This window comes from Pan paniscus, chromosome 13, assembly GCF_029289425.2.
Source record: "Pan paniscus chromosome 13, NHGRI_mPanPan1-v2.0_pri, whole genome shotgun sequence".
Taxonomy (NCBI): Eukaryota; Metazoa; Chordata; class Mammalia; order Primates; family Hominidae; genus Pan; species Pan paniscus.
The window spans coordinates 39,282,074-39,297,630 of record NC_073262.2 but is presented as its reverse complement, the minus strand read 5'-3'; the positions used below and the strand labels follow the sequence as shown (position 1 = coordinate 39,297,630).

Here is a 15,557-nt window from a genome sequence, read left to right as displayed (position 1 = left end):
TCCAAACCAGAAAAAAATTCCATTATTATTTATTTGTGTACCCTTATCACCATTTTTAACTTACATTATTACACATGATTTTTGTTGTCATCATTGGTTTACAGATGGCATTACGTTATATTTGACAAAAGCTCAACTTTTTGTATCTATTCTTTTTTCTAGTCCCTGTGTTCCCAAGAGAATTACATTATTGACAAAAGGTGAGGGAATTTTTAACATCTGTTTTGGTAATTGTCTGACTGATGCTAATAAAAATTAAAATGTCCTATTAAAATGCCAACAGACTCCAAGACGAGGATGCCAGTAGTACCCAGCAGAGGCGCCAGATATTTAGGTATTGGAAGCATGTTTTCAATACAGTATTGAAAAATTAAAGCATTTTTTTCTTTACTTTTTGTTCCCCTGCATTAGCTTTTCAAGGTTTTATTTCTAAATTACAGAGTTAATAAAGATGCTTCAGGGAGATCTACAAATAGCCATCAAAGCAGCACTGAGAATGAGTTGAAGTACTCGGAACCACGACCCTGGAGCAGCACAGATTCAGACAGCTCTCTTCGAAACCTGAAACCTGCTGTAACCAAAGCCAGCAGCTTCAGTGGAATCTCAGTCCTGACAAGAGGTGATAGTTCTGGAAGCAGCAAAAGCATAGGCAGGCTTTCAAAAACAGGTATAAATATCTACACAAAACTGTGCAGTCAAGTCATTAGTTTTCCTAATGTTGTCTTAGGTCCTTATTTATCAGATGGCTTCTAATTATCCTAAAATATAAAATCACTATCAATAGTACCTTGACCACCTCCGGAGCACTTAAGGGGTAATATGTTTCTTGACATGAGGATTCACTCTCTGTCCTGGACACAGATTTACAACCATCAATTACCATAAAAATTCTTCTCTATTGTGACATAAACTTAATTAGGTGGGTTCAATGAAACATTATCTCTTGATTGAATGCCCATAGGTAATTGGAAATTCTTTATTACTTATTCGTAGTTGGTAGAAGGCATGGTTTCTCACCTAGGATTATTTAACACTGATTGCATTTTCAGCTAATACTATCAATTATTGATTGCATTTTTTATGATAAAGTCCTTCATTTTCCATTAAAAAAATTAAATTGCTGAGGAGATTTTGAGGAATTTAAAAAACAAAAACAAGTAACTTACAAATGACTGAAAATTTCAATAATCTCCTCATTCTACTACCTGCTTCCTTGGAGTTCATTAGCTCATAACATTTCTTCTTTTCATTTCCTCTAACTGGCTTCAATACTAAAGAAGCTCATGTGTTTTTAGGATCCTTGAAGATCTTTATTTTTATCCCAAAATAAGCATGAAAGTCAAAAATGGGTGTTTCCCTGTCCGGGCGCAGTGGCTCATGCCTGTAATCCCAACACTTTGGGATGCCGAGGCAGGCAGATCACCTGAGGTCAGGAGTTCAAGACCACCCTGGCCAACATGGCAAAACCCCATCTCTACTAAAAATATTTAAAAATCAGCTGGGCGTAATAGCACGTGTCTGTAGTCCCAGCTGTTTGGGAGGCTGAGGCAGGAGAATCGCTTGAACCCAGGAGGCAGAGGCTGCAGTGAGCCGAGATCATACCACTGCACTCCAGCCTGGGCAACAAAGCGAGACTCCATCTCAAAAAAAAAAAAAAGGAAAAGAAATGACTGTTTCTCCCTAACCTATTTGGGTGAGCCTAAACATAAGGTATTGTACACGTAAGAATTGAAGGACATATTTGAACTGAAGGGCTGTAATCAGTGCTTTAAATTATTAAGGCTTATGAATTGCAGTTGTCATCTTTCTAATGTATAATGTGGTTGTATTGAAAATATCTTAGTATCTATGTTAGGATTTTGCTAAAAATAGGTAAATTTTATCAGTATAAGAAGTCTACTTGTGTACCAAATATGCATTATTTGGAACATGGCCACTTGGTCATCATAACAGAAAAAGCTATTTATGTATCATGAGAAAATTATGTAGACACACTGCCAAATTAAAACATTTTAAGAATGTGTACTATATGTATTCTGTATTCTCTTCAGAGATGAAAAGAAATATTAATTGGCCCTTTTAATAGGCAAAAAATGATTTTTGTTTTTAATTCTTAGGGTAAATTGATACAGTTTTTATGAAGAGTTATTTTGGCATAACTTAAAATAGAAGCTGTCCTTCAGAAGGCAATCTGTATAGTGTATCATAGTTGTTTCATTCATTAAAGATTAATTATCCATCCCAGAGTCAATTCTCTTATTCAAAACCTAATTAACTATATACGTAAGATGCAAATCATTTTCTTTCTTTGTCTCGGCCATGTTTTTTAGCCATTATGCTAAAAATCAGTGACATTTTCAGTCCCTGTATAATAGAAAATGGAATAAATTGCAGGGATGAAGGCATTTAAAAATCAGTTATCAAATTAGTTCGGTAAGAAATAAATTTTAAGTTAACACCAGTATAAGTACTTGGAATATATTTCATGGTATCTCTGTCCCTTGATTAGATAAAATATTCAAAGTTGATTTTACATTTTGGGAAAATGCTATGCTAGTAAAATGAGAAATTAGATTCTGCAATTAAATTTGACAGTTATTTGTCTTAATACAGAATTTATCATTTATTTCTTACACTGAATCTTTCTGTGTTCTTATAGATAAGGGGTTTCTGGTATTAAAGATTTTGGGCATTTTGCTGTTCTAAATTCTTTTTCCTGGGGGAAAATTATCTATATATTCCTAGGTGTTAATCTAAAAGGTAAAATGTACATAACTTTGTCCTTTTGGGAATGTGGGTAATGTGCTTTTTGTGGCTGTCTGTGGCTGGTGTTGTTATAAATGTGCTTAAATTGCATGCTTTGGCAGTGATTTCTCTGACAACTTACGTAATCAGTTTGCTGTATTAAACTTGTTCGTTATGGGGAGGGTAAGCAAACGTGGACAGTAAATTAAAAAGAGCCAATGCTTTTATGTAGTAACTGCATGTTATGCAATGTAAATTTTATTGTTGTTTTAAAAACCTGTGTTTTTTATATGAGGTTTAAAAAATCCATATTTTTCATTACTCCTCTTCTAGGTTCTGAGTCTTCTGGTAGTGTAGGGTCATCTACAGGCTCTCTTTCTCACATCCAGCAGCCTCTTCCAGGTACAGCTCTCAGCCAGTCTTCTCATGGCGCACCTGTCGTCTATCCAACTGTCAGCACTCATAGTTCTCTTTCCTTTGATGGTGGCCTAAATGGGCAAGTCGCATCTCCTAGCACTAGCTTCTTTTTGCTTCCCTTGGAAGCGGCAGGCATACCACCTGGCAGTATTCTGATCAACCCACAAACAGGTTGGTATCCAGAAAAAGGTGTTTCAGGAATTATCTGAAAATTTAAGGATACTTATTAAATGTATTTTCTGAATATGTGTAGTCAGCTTTTTATTATTCATGAATAATTAGCGTTTTCCAAGAACTTTATAACAAAAACGCTTAATGCTAGGGAAGTTTCAAAGACATTTATATCAGAAAGCATTTTTTCCCCTTGTACATCTGTGATATCATCTATGCCAAATACTAGCCCAATTATAATTTTTAAAAAAATTTATTTCCTAGAAATGAGACAACTACCTACGAAAGAGCTTTGTTTGATATAACAATTTTTTTTAACCAACATTGATTTTTTTGGATGATACAACAATTTTATACTTGGGAAAATCAGATACATTTTATGAAAAAGGACTGAATAAGCAGCTTTTTTTCATTATGTAATGGAGGGGGGAAAATAATTATCTTTCAGAATGTGTTGATTTTCTACTGAGGAAAAGGTAAAGGACATCTTATTGGTAGTAAAAAAAAAAATTGGGGGGAGTCATGTATTAATATTGACAATACATATTCTTTGCAATTAGCTAATAGTAATTTACATTTTGGAGCATTTACTTTTACCATATGCTCTGTTAGGTGCTTTAAATATGTTATAACCTTGTTAGGTAGGTGAAATCCTCATTTACAGATAAAGAAACTGAACCTCAGAGAGGTGAAGAAACTGCAGTTATAGTACATTTCACTATGTAAATTGGTAAAAATGATTTATATAGAAAAAATGATCTTTTAAAAGATCACAAGAAGTCTTGATCTCTTCAAGATAGCATAGCCCAGTCATTTGGCAAGGTAATGAAAACTCTCCTTGATCTTTTGATAACTTTAAATCTCATAGATTTAGCTGATGTGGTCTCATCATAATGGCAGTAGTTTACAGGCAGATACGGGTGGGAGTATAAGGTCTCTAAGTGTTCCTGGCCCTTTCCTTTCATTTGTAGTAGAAAAATCATGGCTTGGGACTCATTACTTTCAGGTTTTATTCACATCTCTTTTTAAGACGAAGTATGTGAACATTTGTTTCTCTTATAAGTATTAAATTAGCATAAATAACTGATTTTTCAGAAATTCAATTTTTGCTTAGTAATTACCTTCTTATTCTTCAGGTTATTATGTTACTAACATTCCTGTTTTTATCCAGCAAGATGTAAGATGATTTAATATTTTACTTTTTCCTATTATTTTTCATTCAAAACATATTAATATGGTTTTGGTAACATGAAAGATTCATTTGCTTAGGAAGGGATAGAGTGAGAAACTGATTGGTCTGAAATTGAATTGTACTATTAATTTAAATGAATCAAAAAGTGATCTCTGGTTTTTGACAACAGTATTACAATACATTTAACTTTTTTAAGATGACCCTTAAATTACATTTGACCACCTTCACCCGAATCTGCTCCACCAATTTTTTCTCCAAATTATTTAGCAGTCAACAAATACCCAGGACAACTTGTTTTCAGTTATCTATAACTGTCACACAAATTATCAGTATACTAATTGATTAAAATAATTTTACTTTAGAGTACTTTTTCTGCTTGATAGCTATAGACTAGTATAGTCTTCTCTCCCAAATATTATGTTTTTATGTCATAAGTTTCCTCAAAAAAAAAAAATGGAAAGGGATTTACTATGGAAGAACAGATGTTTTTAAGACAATTTAAGAAACTGTTTTTCAGTCAAATTTTTCTGTTTCTGTGTATTTTTCTCACTCATAATCATTGCACAGTTACTTTTTATGTAGTCCCTTCTTGTTTCTTTTTTTAACAATCCAATTTTAGTAAAGAAAAATACTAATCTTTTAATCTACTTATTGAAAAAATGTCTGGAAGACAGTATCTGAAATGTTAATGATATGATTATGGGGAATTCCACAATAGCAAAGACATGGAATCAACCTAAATGCCCATCAGTGATAGACTGGATAAAGAAAATGTGGTACATATACACCATTAAATACTATGAAGCCATAAAAAAGAATAAGATCATGTCCTTCACAGGAACACAGATGGAATTGGAGACCATTATCCTTAGCAAACTAACGCAGGAACAGAAAACCAAATATCACACGTTCTCACCTGTAAGTGGGAGCTAAATGCTGAGAACATGTGAACACATAAGAGGGAAACAATACACACTGGGGCTTATTGGAAGGTGGAGGGTGGGAGGAAGGAGAGGATCAGGAAAAATAACTAATGGGTGACAAAATAATTTGTATAATAAACCACCATAACACAAGTTTACCTGTATAACAAGCCTGCACATGTGCCCCTGAACTTAAAAGTGAAATCACACACACACAGAGACTATGGTGAATTTATTTTCTTTTTTGTCTCTATTTGTTATTTTCTTAAAACAAATGTTACTTTTTGTAATAAGAAAAAGTTGTTTAGAATGTACGTGTAGAGAAGCCAGGTGCAGTGGCTCACACCAGTAATCCCAGCACTTTAGGAGACCAAGGCGGGTGGATCACGTGAGGTCAGGAGTTCGAGACCAGCCTGGCCAACATGGTGAAACCCCATCTCTACTAAAAATATAAAAATTAGCCGGGCGTGGTGGCAGGTGCCTATAATCCCAGCCGGTCTGGAGGCTGAGGCAGGAGAATTGCTTGAACCCGGGGGAGGCTGAGGTTGCAGTCAGCTGAGATCGCACCACTGCACTCCAGCCTGGGCCGGGCAACAGAGTGAGACTGTCTCAAAAAAACAGAAAAGAGGTTGTAAAATAAGGACAGTACCGTCAAGTTTACAATTTGAAACATGAGCTATTAATTATTTTAGTTTTTCATCCAGTTCTAATTTTATTAGTGAAATATATGTAATGTGGCCTAAAAATTAGATATTTCCTACCTCCTAATAAAAACTAATGAATAACTTTCCAATATCCTGAAGTCAAGCATTTTCTCTTTGAACTGAAATATAGCCTTATAGGACCCCAATCCTGTAACTGAATTTCTTAGGCTAAATGTGTTTCGCAATTCAGAGTTTTTCAGGAAACACTACATATTATGAAATAAGGCTAGGATTACTTTGGGAGGTCGAGGCGGACGGATCACCTGAGGTCAGGAGTTCAAGACCAGCCTGGCCAACGTAGGGAAACCCCATCTCTATGAAAAATACAAATATTAGCCATGTGTGGTGTCACATGCCTGTAATCCCAGCTACTCGGGAGGCTGAGGCAGGAGAATCATTTGAACCCAGGAGACAGAGGTTGCACTGAGGTGAGATTGTGCCACTGTACTCCAGCCTGGGCAACAGAGTGAGACTCCGTCTAAGAAAATAATAATAATAAATTAATTAATTAAATTAAGCTCACTAGCGGTCTGGGCCAGTACCCCATAATAAGAAATGCAGTAAAACATTTGAATATTTAAGTGAGGGAAATAAAGACTATTAATAGCCTCATGTCAGAGCAGGCATTTCCCAACCTAAGGAAATCTTTCTGTTTTCAAATATTAGGGGTTTTTTTTAATTGTGGTTAAAGGATTTTGGACATGCTTTGTAAATTGTTAGTAAAAGGACCTATTTTCCACCTGTATTCTAAGTTATTTTTTTCCCTCTTTTTGAATTTTTCAGGTCAGCCCTTCATAAACCCAGATGGGAGTCCAGTTGTGTATAATCCTCCTATGACTCAACAACCAGTTAGATCCCAAGTGCCTGGACCTCCACAGCCACCTCTGCCAGCCCCACCTCAACAACCAGCAGCTAATCACATTTTCTCACAGGTGCACATATCCATAATGCTAAGTTGACTTGCCTTTACATATTTGGGACTAAATTCGCTAATTATAATTGAGATAGCCTAAGTATCTCTTAGAACTTTAATATTCTGCCACCAGTGATATTCCACTCACTACTCATAGGAAAAGAGATAACTTCAAAGGTTTTTTCCCCTGATAAATACTGAAAATATGTTGGAAAGAAGGGAATTGTTTTAATCATATGAGCCTGTCTGGTGAGTATTTTATCCCTATTTCACAACAGCAAGAAATGGACAACAGGAGAAATAAAAACAAAACTGTGATTGTTCATTGCCCCAATGAGCAAAGTGAGTTGTTTTAAGATTCCACAGATTAAGCAGTTAGAAGAAACTGAGATAGGCTGCTCAGGTTCTGCAAGGTACTCTTCATCCATTCTACCTACCCTATGAAAGACAAAGCAGTTCTGAGTTGGAATTCCCAAAAGTACTCTCAGTAACATTTTGAGTTTATAAAAATGTTTAGAATTTACACATTCATTTTCACATTCAGTCTTTTTCCCCTACAGTTGTATTATCCATCTTTGGGGAACTTGACTATACCAGTATGAACTCTTATTTTTATTCTAACTTTTTTTTTTTTTTTTTTGAGATGGAGTCTTGCTCTGTCACCCAGGCTGGAGTGCAGTGAAGTGATCTTGGCTCACTGCAAGCTCCGCCTCCTGGGTTCACACCATTCTCCTGCCTCAGCCTCCCGAGTAGCCGGGACTACAGGCGGCCGCCACCACGCCCGGCAAATTTTTTGTATTTTTAGTAGAGACTGGGTTTCACCATGTTAGTCAGGATGGTCTCGATCTCCTGACCTCGTGATCCACCCACCTCGGCCTCCCAAAGTGCTGGGATTACAGGCATGAGCCACTGCACCCGGCCTATTCTAACTTGTAAAGATTGTTTAACATATCAAAGTTTCTGTAGTTAGTTATACCTCTTTTTCCCTGCAAGACTCAGTATTCCATTGGTGAAAACATGCAGAGTGATTTTGTATGAAAGAAGTATGATGGGCCTGGCGCGTTGGCTCACACCTGTAATCCCAGCACTTTAGGAGGCCGAGGCAGGCAGATCACCTGAGGTCAGGAGTTCGAGCCCAGCCTGGCCCAAATGGTGAAACCCCCGTCTCTACTAAAAATACAAAAATTAGTCGGGTGTGGTGGTATGCACCTATAGTCTCAGCTACTCAGGAGGCTGAGGCAGGAGAATCACTTGAACCCGGGAGGCTGCAGTGAGCCGAGATCAGGCCACTGCACTCCAGCCTGGGTAACAGAGTGAGACTCCGTCTCAAAAAAAAAAAAAAAAAATTAAATAAATAAGTGAGTATCCCTTTAAAAAAAAAAAAAAAAGAAGAAGAAGAAGTATGATGATAAACTTGAACTGGAGAAATTTCATTAATTTTGCTCACAAATGATATTTGTATTGCAGGGTTGAAGAACATACAAGTTTAATTACATTATTTAATGGTGTGAAAGTCATAAAAAATAATTGTACTTCTGGCAATTAAGACTCCTAATACTGGGCAAGGCAGTTTTTTAAAAAGAAGAACTTACAAGTTATGGATATACTTCTAAGACCATAGAAATCAGTTAATGTATGTAGAAGAGATTGCCTAAAACTATTTCCACAGACTCCCATATTCCCTTCCCAATCCCATTTGGTTACATACAATAAGCTCGCATAAAACTTCTTCCCTGGCTTTCTCTGCCTTGGCTTCAGTCAGCTTGGTCCCAAAGAGTTTCCTCTTTATTATGCTGTCATGTAGTTGTCTTTGCAGTGCCATGTATTTTACCAGGAGCTTTAAAACACTAATTTTCATTTGGTTTCATTTTTATTTAAATTTCAGTGGAAATAATGTTAATCTGGCAACTTTTAAAAACTCTGGGATTTATCTGTGATTATATATTTCAGATTATTATCTCTTAGAACTTTGTCTGATTTAGTGATAAGAGACAGTTCTAAATGAAGATGTAGGCCACCTAGTTTAGAAACAGATGCTTTAATGAGCTATAATTGGAATTCTTGGGATATTCATCAAATTTCATAACTTATTTTTCTAGCATTGCTCCAAGTTCAGATAATGCATCATCAGATCCAGAAACAGAGACTCAAAAGTGATTCTCAATGAATACCTTTTGCACAATCTGAAATAATTTATCAATGAGATTGCAAATAACCAAACAAAATAATGCTATGATTTCCAAAGCCTTCAGAAGGGCTACTTTTCTTAGACCTAACGTAAAACCAATTACTTTAGGTGGATGTTGTTTTGCAGCCAGTTGCAATTCAAGTAGGAAAAGGATGTGCTAAGGCTCTTTCTTCCCTAAATGGTGTCAGAATTTCACTTTCATCAATCAATCTTCTAGCCCACAGTTTTTTTCATTACTCTCTGAAATTCGGGAAGACATTAATTCATACCCTTGGTGCTCATAGTACTTTCCTTAATCCCCCAGCTGACTAAAACTTTTGTTTCATCTGACACATAGGAGATCAAGTCATCTGAAAGTTATGTCTTAATGGTTATCTGACTTAATAACACATCAAGTAGCTTGTTCTTGAGAGTTCTAAAGCTATGGCACCTCATGTAGTATAATATGTACTATCATCTGTTAGGAAGCTCACTTATTTCTAGCCATGAGTTTTGTGAGGAACCAGAGGCTACTTCATAGATCTTTCAGCTTTTACTGAAAGATTTTTTTAATGCTTTAATTATAGATTTTTTTGCTTTCTTTTAAGCTTATCTAAGCTTTTGTTTTTTAGAAACCGTTGTGTTGATTTTGTGGTAAAAGTGCAACTCAAATCATTATTATCTATCTATGATGTCATAGACAAACAATGTCTATCTTAGTTGACATAGAAGTTCTCTATTTAAATTATTGCCTGAACAATCTGAATTCCATTAGTTTATCTAACATTTTTAAAGTATTGTCTCTGAAGACAATATGCAGAGATATTGTTCAGAAGGAGATGCATGAATATACATTTTAACTAAGAGTTTTCATCAAGTAAGATTCCCTGGGTTCCTCATCTACTTGCTTAGGTGGCTGTCTACAAGTCACTTAATTTACCTTAGTCTAACTGCCTTCTGTAAAGTGGGTTGCTATAGTCTTTAAGCCAATATGTATATTACCGTTTTTGTAATAAACAGTATAAATATGAGAAAATTAAACAGATGCAATTTTAGTTTGTGGATGACCAGCTGTATTCCCAAGATTGAAAAGTGATTACAACTTTAAAAAAAAAAAAAAAAAAAAACCTGTGTTTGAGTGCCCCTGGGAAACATAAAACCCTTTTTTTCCTGAAACTCAGTATTTCATTAATGGCCAGAGATTTTAAGTAACTAGTTTCTCAGCTCCTAACATGTACTATCTTAATAGAAATGTGTTTAATTACAAAGAAAGTGTTTATCTTCCTTATATAAAAGAGGTGTTTGTGTGTGTGTGCATGTGTCTGTATGTATATATGTGTTTGTTGTTCCTTAGGCTATTATTCTTAATAGTTCCCACCATATATATATATTTGGGGTTTTTTTTGTTTGTTTGTTTTGTTTTGTTTTGTTTTGTTTTTAGACGGAGTCTCCCTCTGGCGCCCAGGCTGGAGTGCAGTGGCGCGACCTCGGCTCACTGCAAACTCCGCCTCTTGGATTCACGCCATTCTCCTGTCTCAGCCTCCCGAGTAGCTGGGCTACAGGCGCCCGCCACCGTGCCCGGCTAATTTTTTGTATTTTTTAGTAGAGACGGGGTTTCACCATGTTAGCCAGGATGGTCTCAATCTCCTGACCTCGTGATCCACCCGCCTCGGCCTCCCGAAGTGCTCGGATATATTTTTTTACCCAGAGCATTTTTCTTATAAAATTGCTAAAAGTTAGGGGCTTTGGTCCCAAAAGACTGCTTAATTTCACCTTATCAGTAGGGTAATTGGAATAGTTATTGTGTAAGTTATTACTCTCTGATAGTAAGAATGAAGTTTTTCTTTTATAATTTAGTGTTATACTGCAAAATAGGGCAACCCTTTCATAAAACCAGGAAATAATGAGAAGTAGTTTTGCTTTTACTGACTTAACCCGGGGGTCTTGGTTAAATAATAGGATTCAAAATGCCTAAATCACCTGTTCCCATTAATCTATAATAAAGAAATATTTTATTGCAAAAAATTATTCTCCTAATTATGTAATAAATTCAGGCGTACATGTTTTTGAAAGTTTTACTGTATTAGAGTTGCTTCACTTTGTATTGTTTTTGTTGTTTCCTATGTTGTTATATTTTAAATGACTTTATAAATGTAGTTAAAGCTATTGCCAAAAAAGTGTAAATTTCCGTTTTATGCAATTCTTCTAACGTTTTATTCTGACATTAACATTGTTTGCCAACCTGTTATTCTTTAGCCTGTTCGTCCTCTGCAGTCCTCTTCACAGCCTGTTCAGTACTCTACAGCCCCTTACCCATCCCCGCTCCTGCCAGTGTCACCCACCCAGCAATACTCCGTGGTACTATATCTCTATTCACCTCCTGTGTTGTTTCTGTGGGTGGATGTGTGAAGAATGCTCAAGAGTGTTATTAATGTAATATGATCTTTTGTGATTTTTTTGGGTCAGGTTTACATATGTATCTAAACAAAGTATTTCTAATTCATACTAGAAATAATTTATTCCATAAAATATTGGTTATAGTGGCTTATTATGGTGATTGTTTAACCTTTTCCTGCTTTTTCATAACGAAAGAATTTTCAGGTTGATTATTCTAGTCCTAAGATGTTTTAGCAACTTTCTCATTGAGGCCACTGTAGGATCTGTGCTGCCCTGGGATGGCAGCTTTCATCTGGGTTTAGGCATTCTATTTTCTCCCCAACACTGTAGCTCCAGTAGACCCACTACCAGTTCTTAGGGTGAGTTGTAGCTTACAGCTACAGAGGACTTCTAAGTATATTTTCTAAGAAGATTTCTGGATATTTAATCTGTGACTGTAAAGTAATGATACTTTCTTCTATCCAAAGTATGCCCCAATTTTTATTGGAATAAGAAAATGACTTTTTTCCAAGGTGACTCTGAGAGTGGTATACAATTATGGTACTTCTGTTAACAATATTTGATCATATAACATTGAAATTATAGTTCATAGGTACATTTTTTTTCCTTTTGACACCATTCACTGAATTAGGCTAATAGTGTTAAAGTGTCAGAGTGACAGTTGGGGAAGAGAAAAACCATATATTTTCAATCATTAAATCAGGCATCTCCTTTCAGTCCTTTATCTTCTCCATAGCCTTAATTTACTTTGGAAAATCCAGCAGATCTAGAAACTGCAGACATGTCAACTTTGATATGATGACTCAATTGCCACAATTTTGTAAGTCATTTTTTTCAGTGTTGACCTTTTAACAAAATGTGGTATATTTTATTGCCAGTCTGTGGTTTCTTGGGAACAGGGAGCATTTTAACCCTATATAATCATTTCAGTGATATTTTTCTGGAACAATAAGAGCTGGTCCTTATCCTGCTGAATTAGAGAAATGTTTGTCAGATAGCACATAAATCATAACCCTTGTCTTGGTAGGGCACCATTTAGTAAAAGCATAGGAAACTGTCATTTGAATTACATTTGTCAAATTATCTGACTTCCAGAACAGACTGAAAAACACAAGGGAAGAATGGAATGTATGGCCAAATTATTTTTAGAAAGATTAGAGAAAGGACTGTAGTGGATTTTATATATTTAATTTCTGCAAATAATTTTCGTGGTTAGGGATACAAAAATGCATAGAATTTGCATTTTGCCTTCTAGGAAGAGGGGAGATAGTTTAAAGCAAATACTAATTAGTACCTTGCTCATTGCTTGGTCTTTGAAGTCCTTTCAGAAAATATTAATTGTATAATATGAACTTGGCCAATTTCACTTCTACATTCTAATGTTGCTTTCATCTTCATTTAAATAAATGTCTTCATTTTTTAATGTGAAATGTTGTACCCTACTCTTTTCTGCATGCTGTACATCCCCACTAGATATATTTTTTAAATAATTTATAATTTATAATATTCAACAATAGAGTTGTCATTTTTTTGAAGCTTTACCCTATTACATAATTGCTGTTGTTGATATATATAATTTCCATAATGTGTAGTATTGCATCTTATTTAAAAATAGGAAGTATTTTTCTTTGATAAGTTTGGCCTATGTGTAGAAGGCTTACTAATTTTTGACTTCTTCCTTTTTTAGCAGGATAACCTAGGGTCTCAGTTTAGCCACATGAGTCTTGCTCGCCAGCCATCTGCTGATGGTTCTGACCCTCATGCCGCCATGTTCCAGTCCACTGTGGTTCTTCAGTCTCCACAGCAGTCTGGTTATATCATGACAGCAGCCCCTCCACCACATCCTCCTCCACCGCCACCACCACCACCACCACCTCCTCCTCCTCCCCTACCACCTGGGCAGCCAGTCCCTACTGCTGGATATCCTGCCTCTGGTCATCCTGTCAGCCAGCCTGTGCTCCAGCAGCAGGGATATATTCAGCAGCCATCACCACAGGTATATTGCTTTTTAACCTTTTCTTTCTTGTGGAAACCTCTCACTTAAGATCAGTTTTAACTTCAAAGAACTTATTTTTAAATTCTCATGAAGAGAATTTGTGAGAGTATATAAACAAAGCATATACTCATCTTTCCGCCTCTGGAGATTTTCACGCACATGCTAAGCAACCATATGACAGGTAAATGCTCCAGTTGGTTAGTAAAGTATGTGAGCTTTGAGGGGTTTTTTTTCTGAGAGGTATGGGTTTCTAAAAAACTAACCTAGGCCGGGCGCGGTGGCTCACGCCTGTAATCCTAGCACTTTGGGAGGCCGAGACGGGCGGATCACGAGGTCAGGAGATCGAGACCATCTTGGCTAACACGGTGAAACCCCGTTTCTACTAAAAATACAAAAAATTAGCCGGGCGTGTTGGCGGGCGCCTGTAGTCCCAGCTACTTGGGAGGCTGAGGCAGGAGAATGGCGTGAACCTGGGAGGCGGAGCTTGCAGTGAGCCGAGATCGCGCCACTGCACTCCAACCTGGGAGACAGAGCAAGACTCCGTCTCAAAAAAAAAAAAACTAACCTAAGGGAAACACAATAAAGTGTAAATCCACTGTAAAAATAAAATGGTAAGACTGGGCACAGTGGCTCACGCCTGTAATCCCAGCACTTTGTGAGGCTGAGGCTGACTCACAAGGCTGGGCTTGAGCCTAGGAGTTGGAGACCAGCCTGGGCAATGTAGCGAAACTTTTGAATATTTAACTAACTTTTAATTTCTGAAACAGACCCCACTTGGTTATGATGTAGTATCCTTCTTATATATTGTGGGATTCAGTTTGCTAATATTTGTTAAAGATTTTTGCATCTATGTTCATGAAGGACATTGGTCTGCAGTTTGCTTGTAATATTTTTGGTTGTACTATCCGCATGGTAGTAGCCTTAAAATGAGTTGGGCATTGTTCCCTCCTCCTTTATTTTCTGATGGTGTTTATGTAGGATTGATGTTATTTCTTCTCACATGTTTGCCAGAATTCACCAATGAATTCATCTAAAGCTGTAGATTTTTTGCAGGGAAGGTTTTTAAATTACAAATTTAATTTCTTAGTAGATATAAAACGATTCCAGTTCTCTTTTTCTCTTTGGACTAAATTTCATACTTTGTTTCCGTTTCATGTTTCAAATTTGTTGTCATAAAATTGTTCTTAATATCCCCTTATGCTTTTAATGTTTTTAGGATCTTAGTGGTATCCCCTTTTTATTTCTTGGTATTGGTAATTTTGCTCTCTCTTTTTTGTTTTTTATTAATTTAGCCAGTTGATTTATCAAGTCTTTTGATGTTCTTAAAAAAAAAAAAAAAAAACACAGGCCAAACATGGTGGCTTACACTTGCATTCCCAGCCCTTTGGGAGGCTGAGTGAGGCAGGCGAATCACTTGAGGTCAGGAGTTCGTGACCAGCCTGGCCAACATGATGAAACCCCTTCTCTACTGAAAATACAAAAATTAGCTGGGCGTGGTGGTGCACGCCTGTAATCCCAACTACTGGAGAGGCTGAGGCAGGAGAATCACTTGAACCTGGCACATGCAGCTTGCAGTGAGCTGAGATTGAGCCACTGCACTCCAGTCTGCAACAGAGCAAGACTCCATCTCAAAAAAGAACAAAGGTTTCATTAATTTTTATGATTTTATTTTCAGTGATTTTAGATTTTTCTTCTAATAGAAGTTTTTAATGCTATAAATTTCTTTTTTTCTTTTTTTTTAATGCTGCAAATTTCTAAGCACCATTTTGGTGCTATCCACAAATTTGGATATGTAGTATGTTAGTTATTATTTAGTTTAAAATGTTTTCTCTTTTGAGAGGATTTTTTATGACCCATGACTTACTTAGAAGTATGTTATTTAATTTCCAAATACTTAGGGGCTTTCTAAATACCTTTGTTATTGATTTCTGT

The 15,557-nt window shown here is 36.2% G+C and overlaps 1 protein-coding gene across 50 annotated transcripts in view; it reads left to right on the top strand.

Moving 5' to 3' along the window:
- R3HDM1 (R3H domain containing 1) overlaps positions 1 to 15,557 on the top strand; it is a 190,251-nt gene that overhangs the window by 102,897 nt on the left and 71,797 nt on the right. For 9 of the 50 annotated variants that reach the window (XR_008624484.2, XM_055108506.1, XM_055108499.1 and 6 more), the window contains 7 exons: positions 163 to 200; positions 284 to 334; positions 441 to 667; positions 3,079 to 3,333; positions 6,936 to 7,084; positions 11,489 to 11,590; positions 13,317 to 13,625. Coding sequence is in view for 49 of the 50 variants with exons in the window: in XM_055108506.1 (XP_054964481.1) it covers positions 163 to 200; positions 284 to 334; positions 441 to 667; positions 3,079 to 3,333; positions 6,936 to 7,084; positions 11,489 to 11,590; positions 13,317 to 13,625 (1,131 nt within the window). In the remaining variant the exon portion in view is untranslated. The remainder of the gene's footprint in view (positions 1 to 162; positions 201 to 283; positions 335 to 440; positions 668 to 3,078; positions 3,334 to 6,935; positions 7,085 to 11,488; positions 11,591 to 13,316; positions 13,626 to 15,557) is intronic. The other 41 variants (XM_055108540.1, XM_055108512.1, XM_055108505.1 and 38 more) reach the window with 13 other exon arrangements.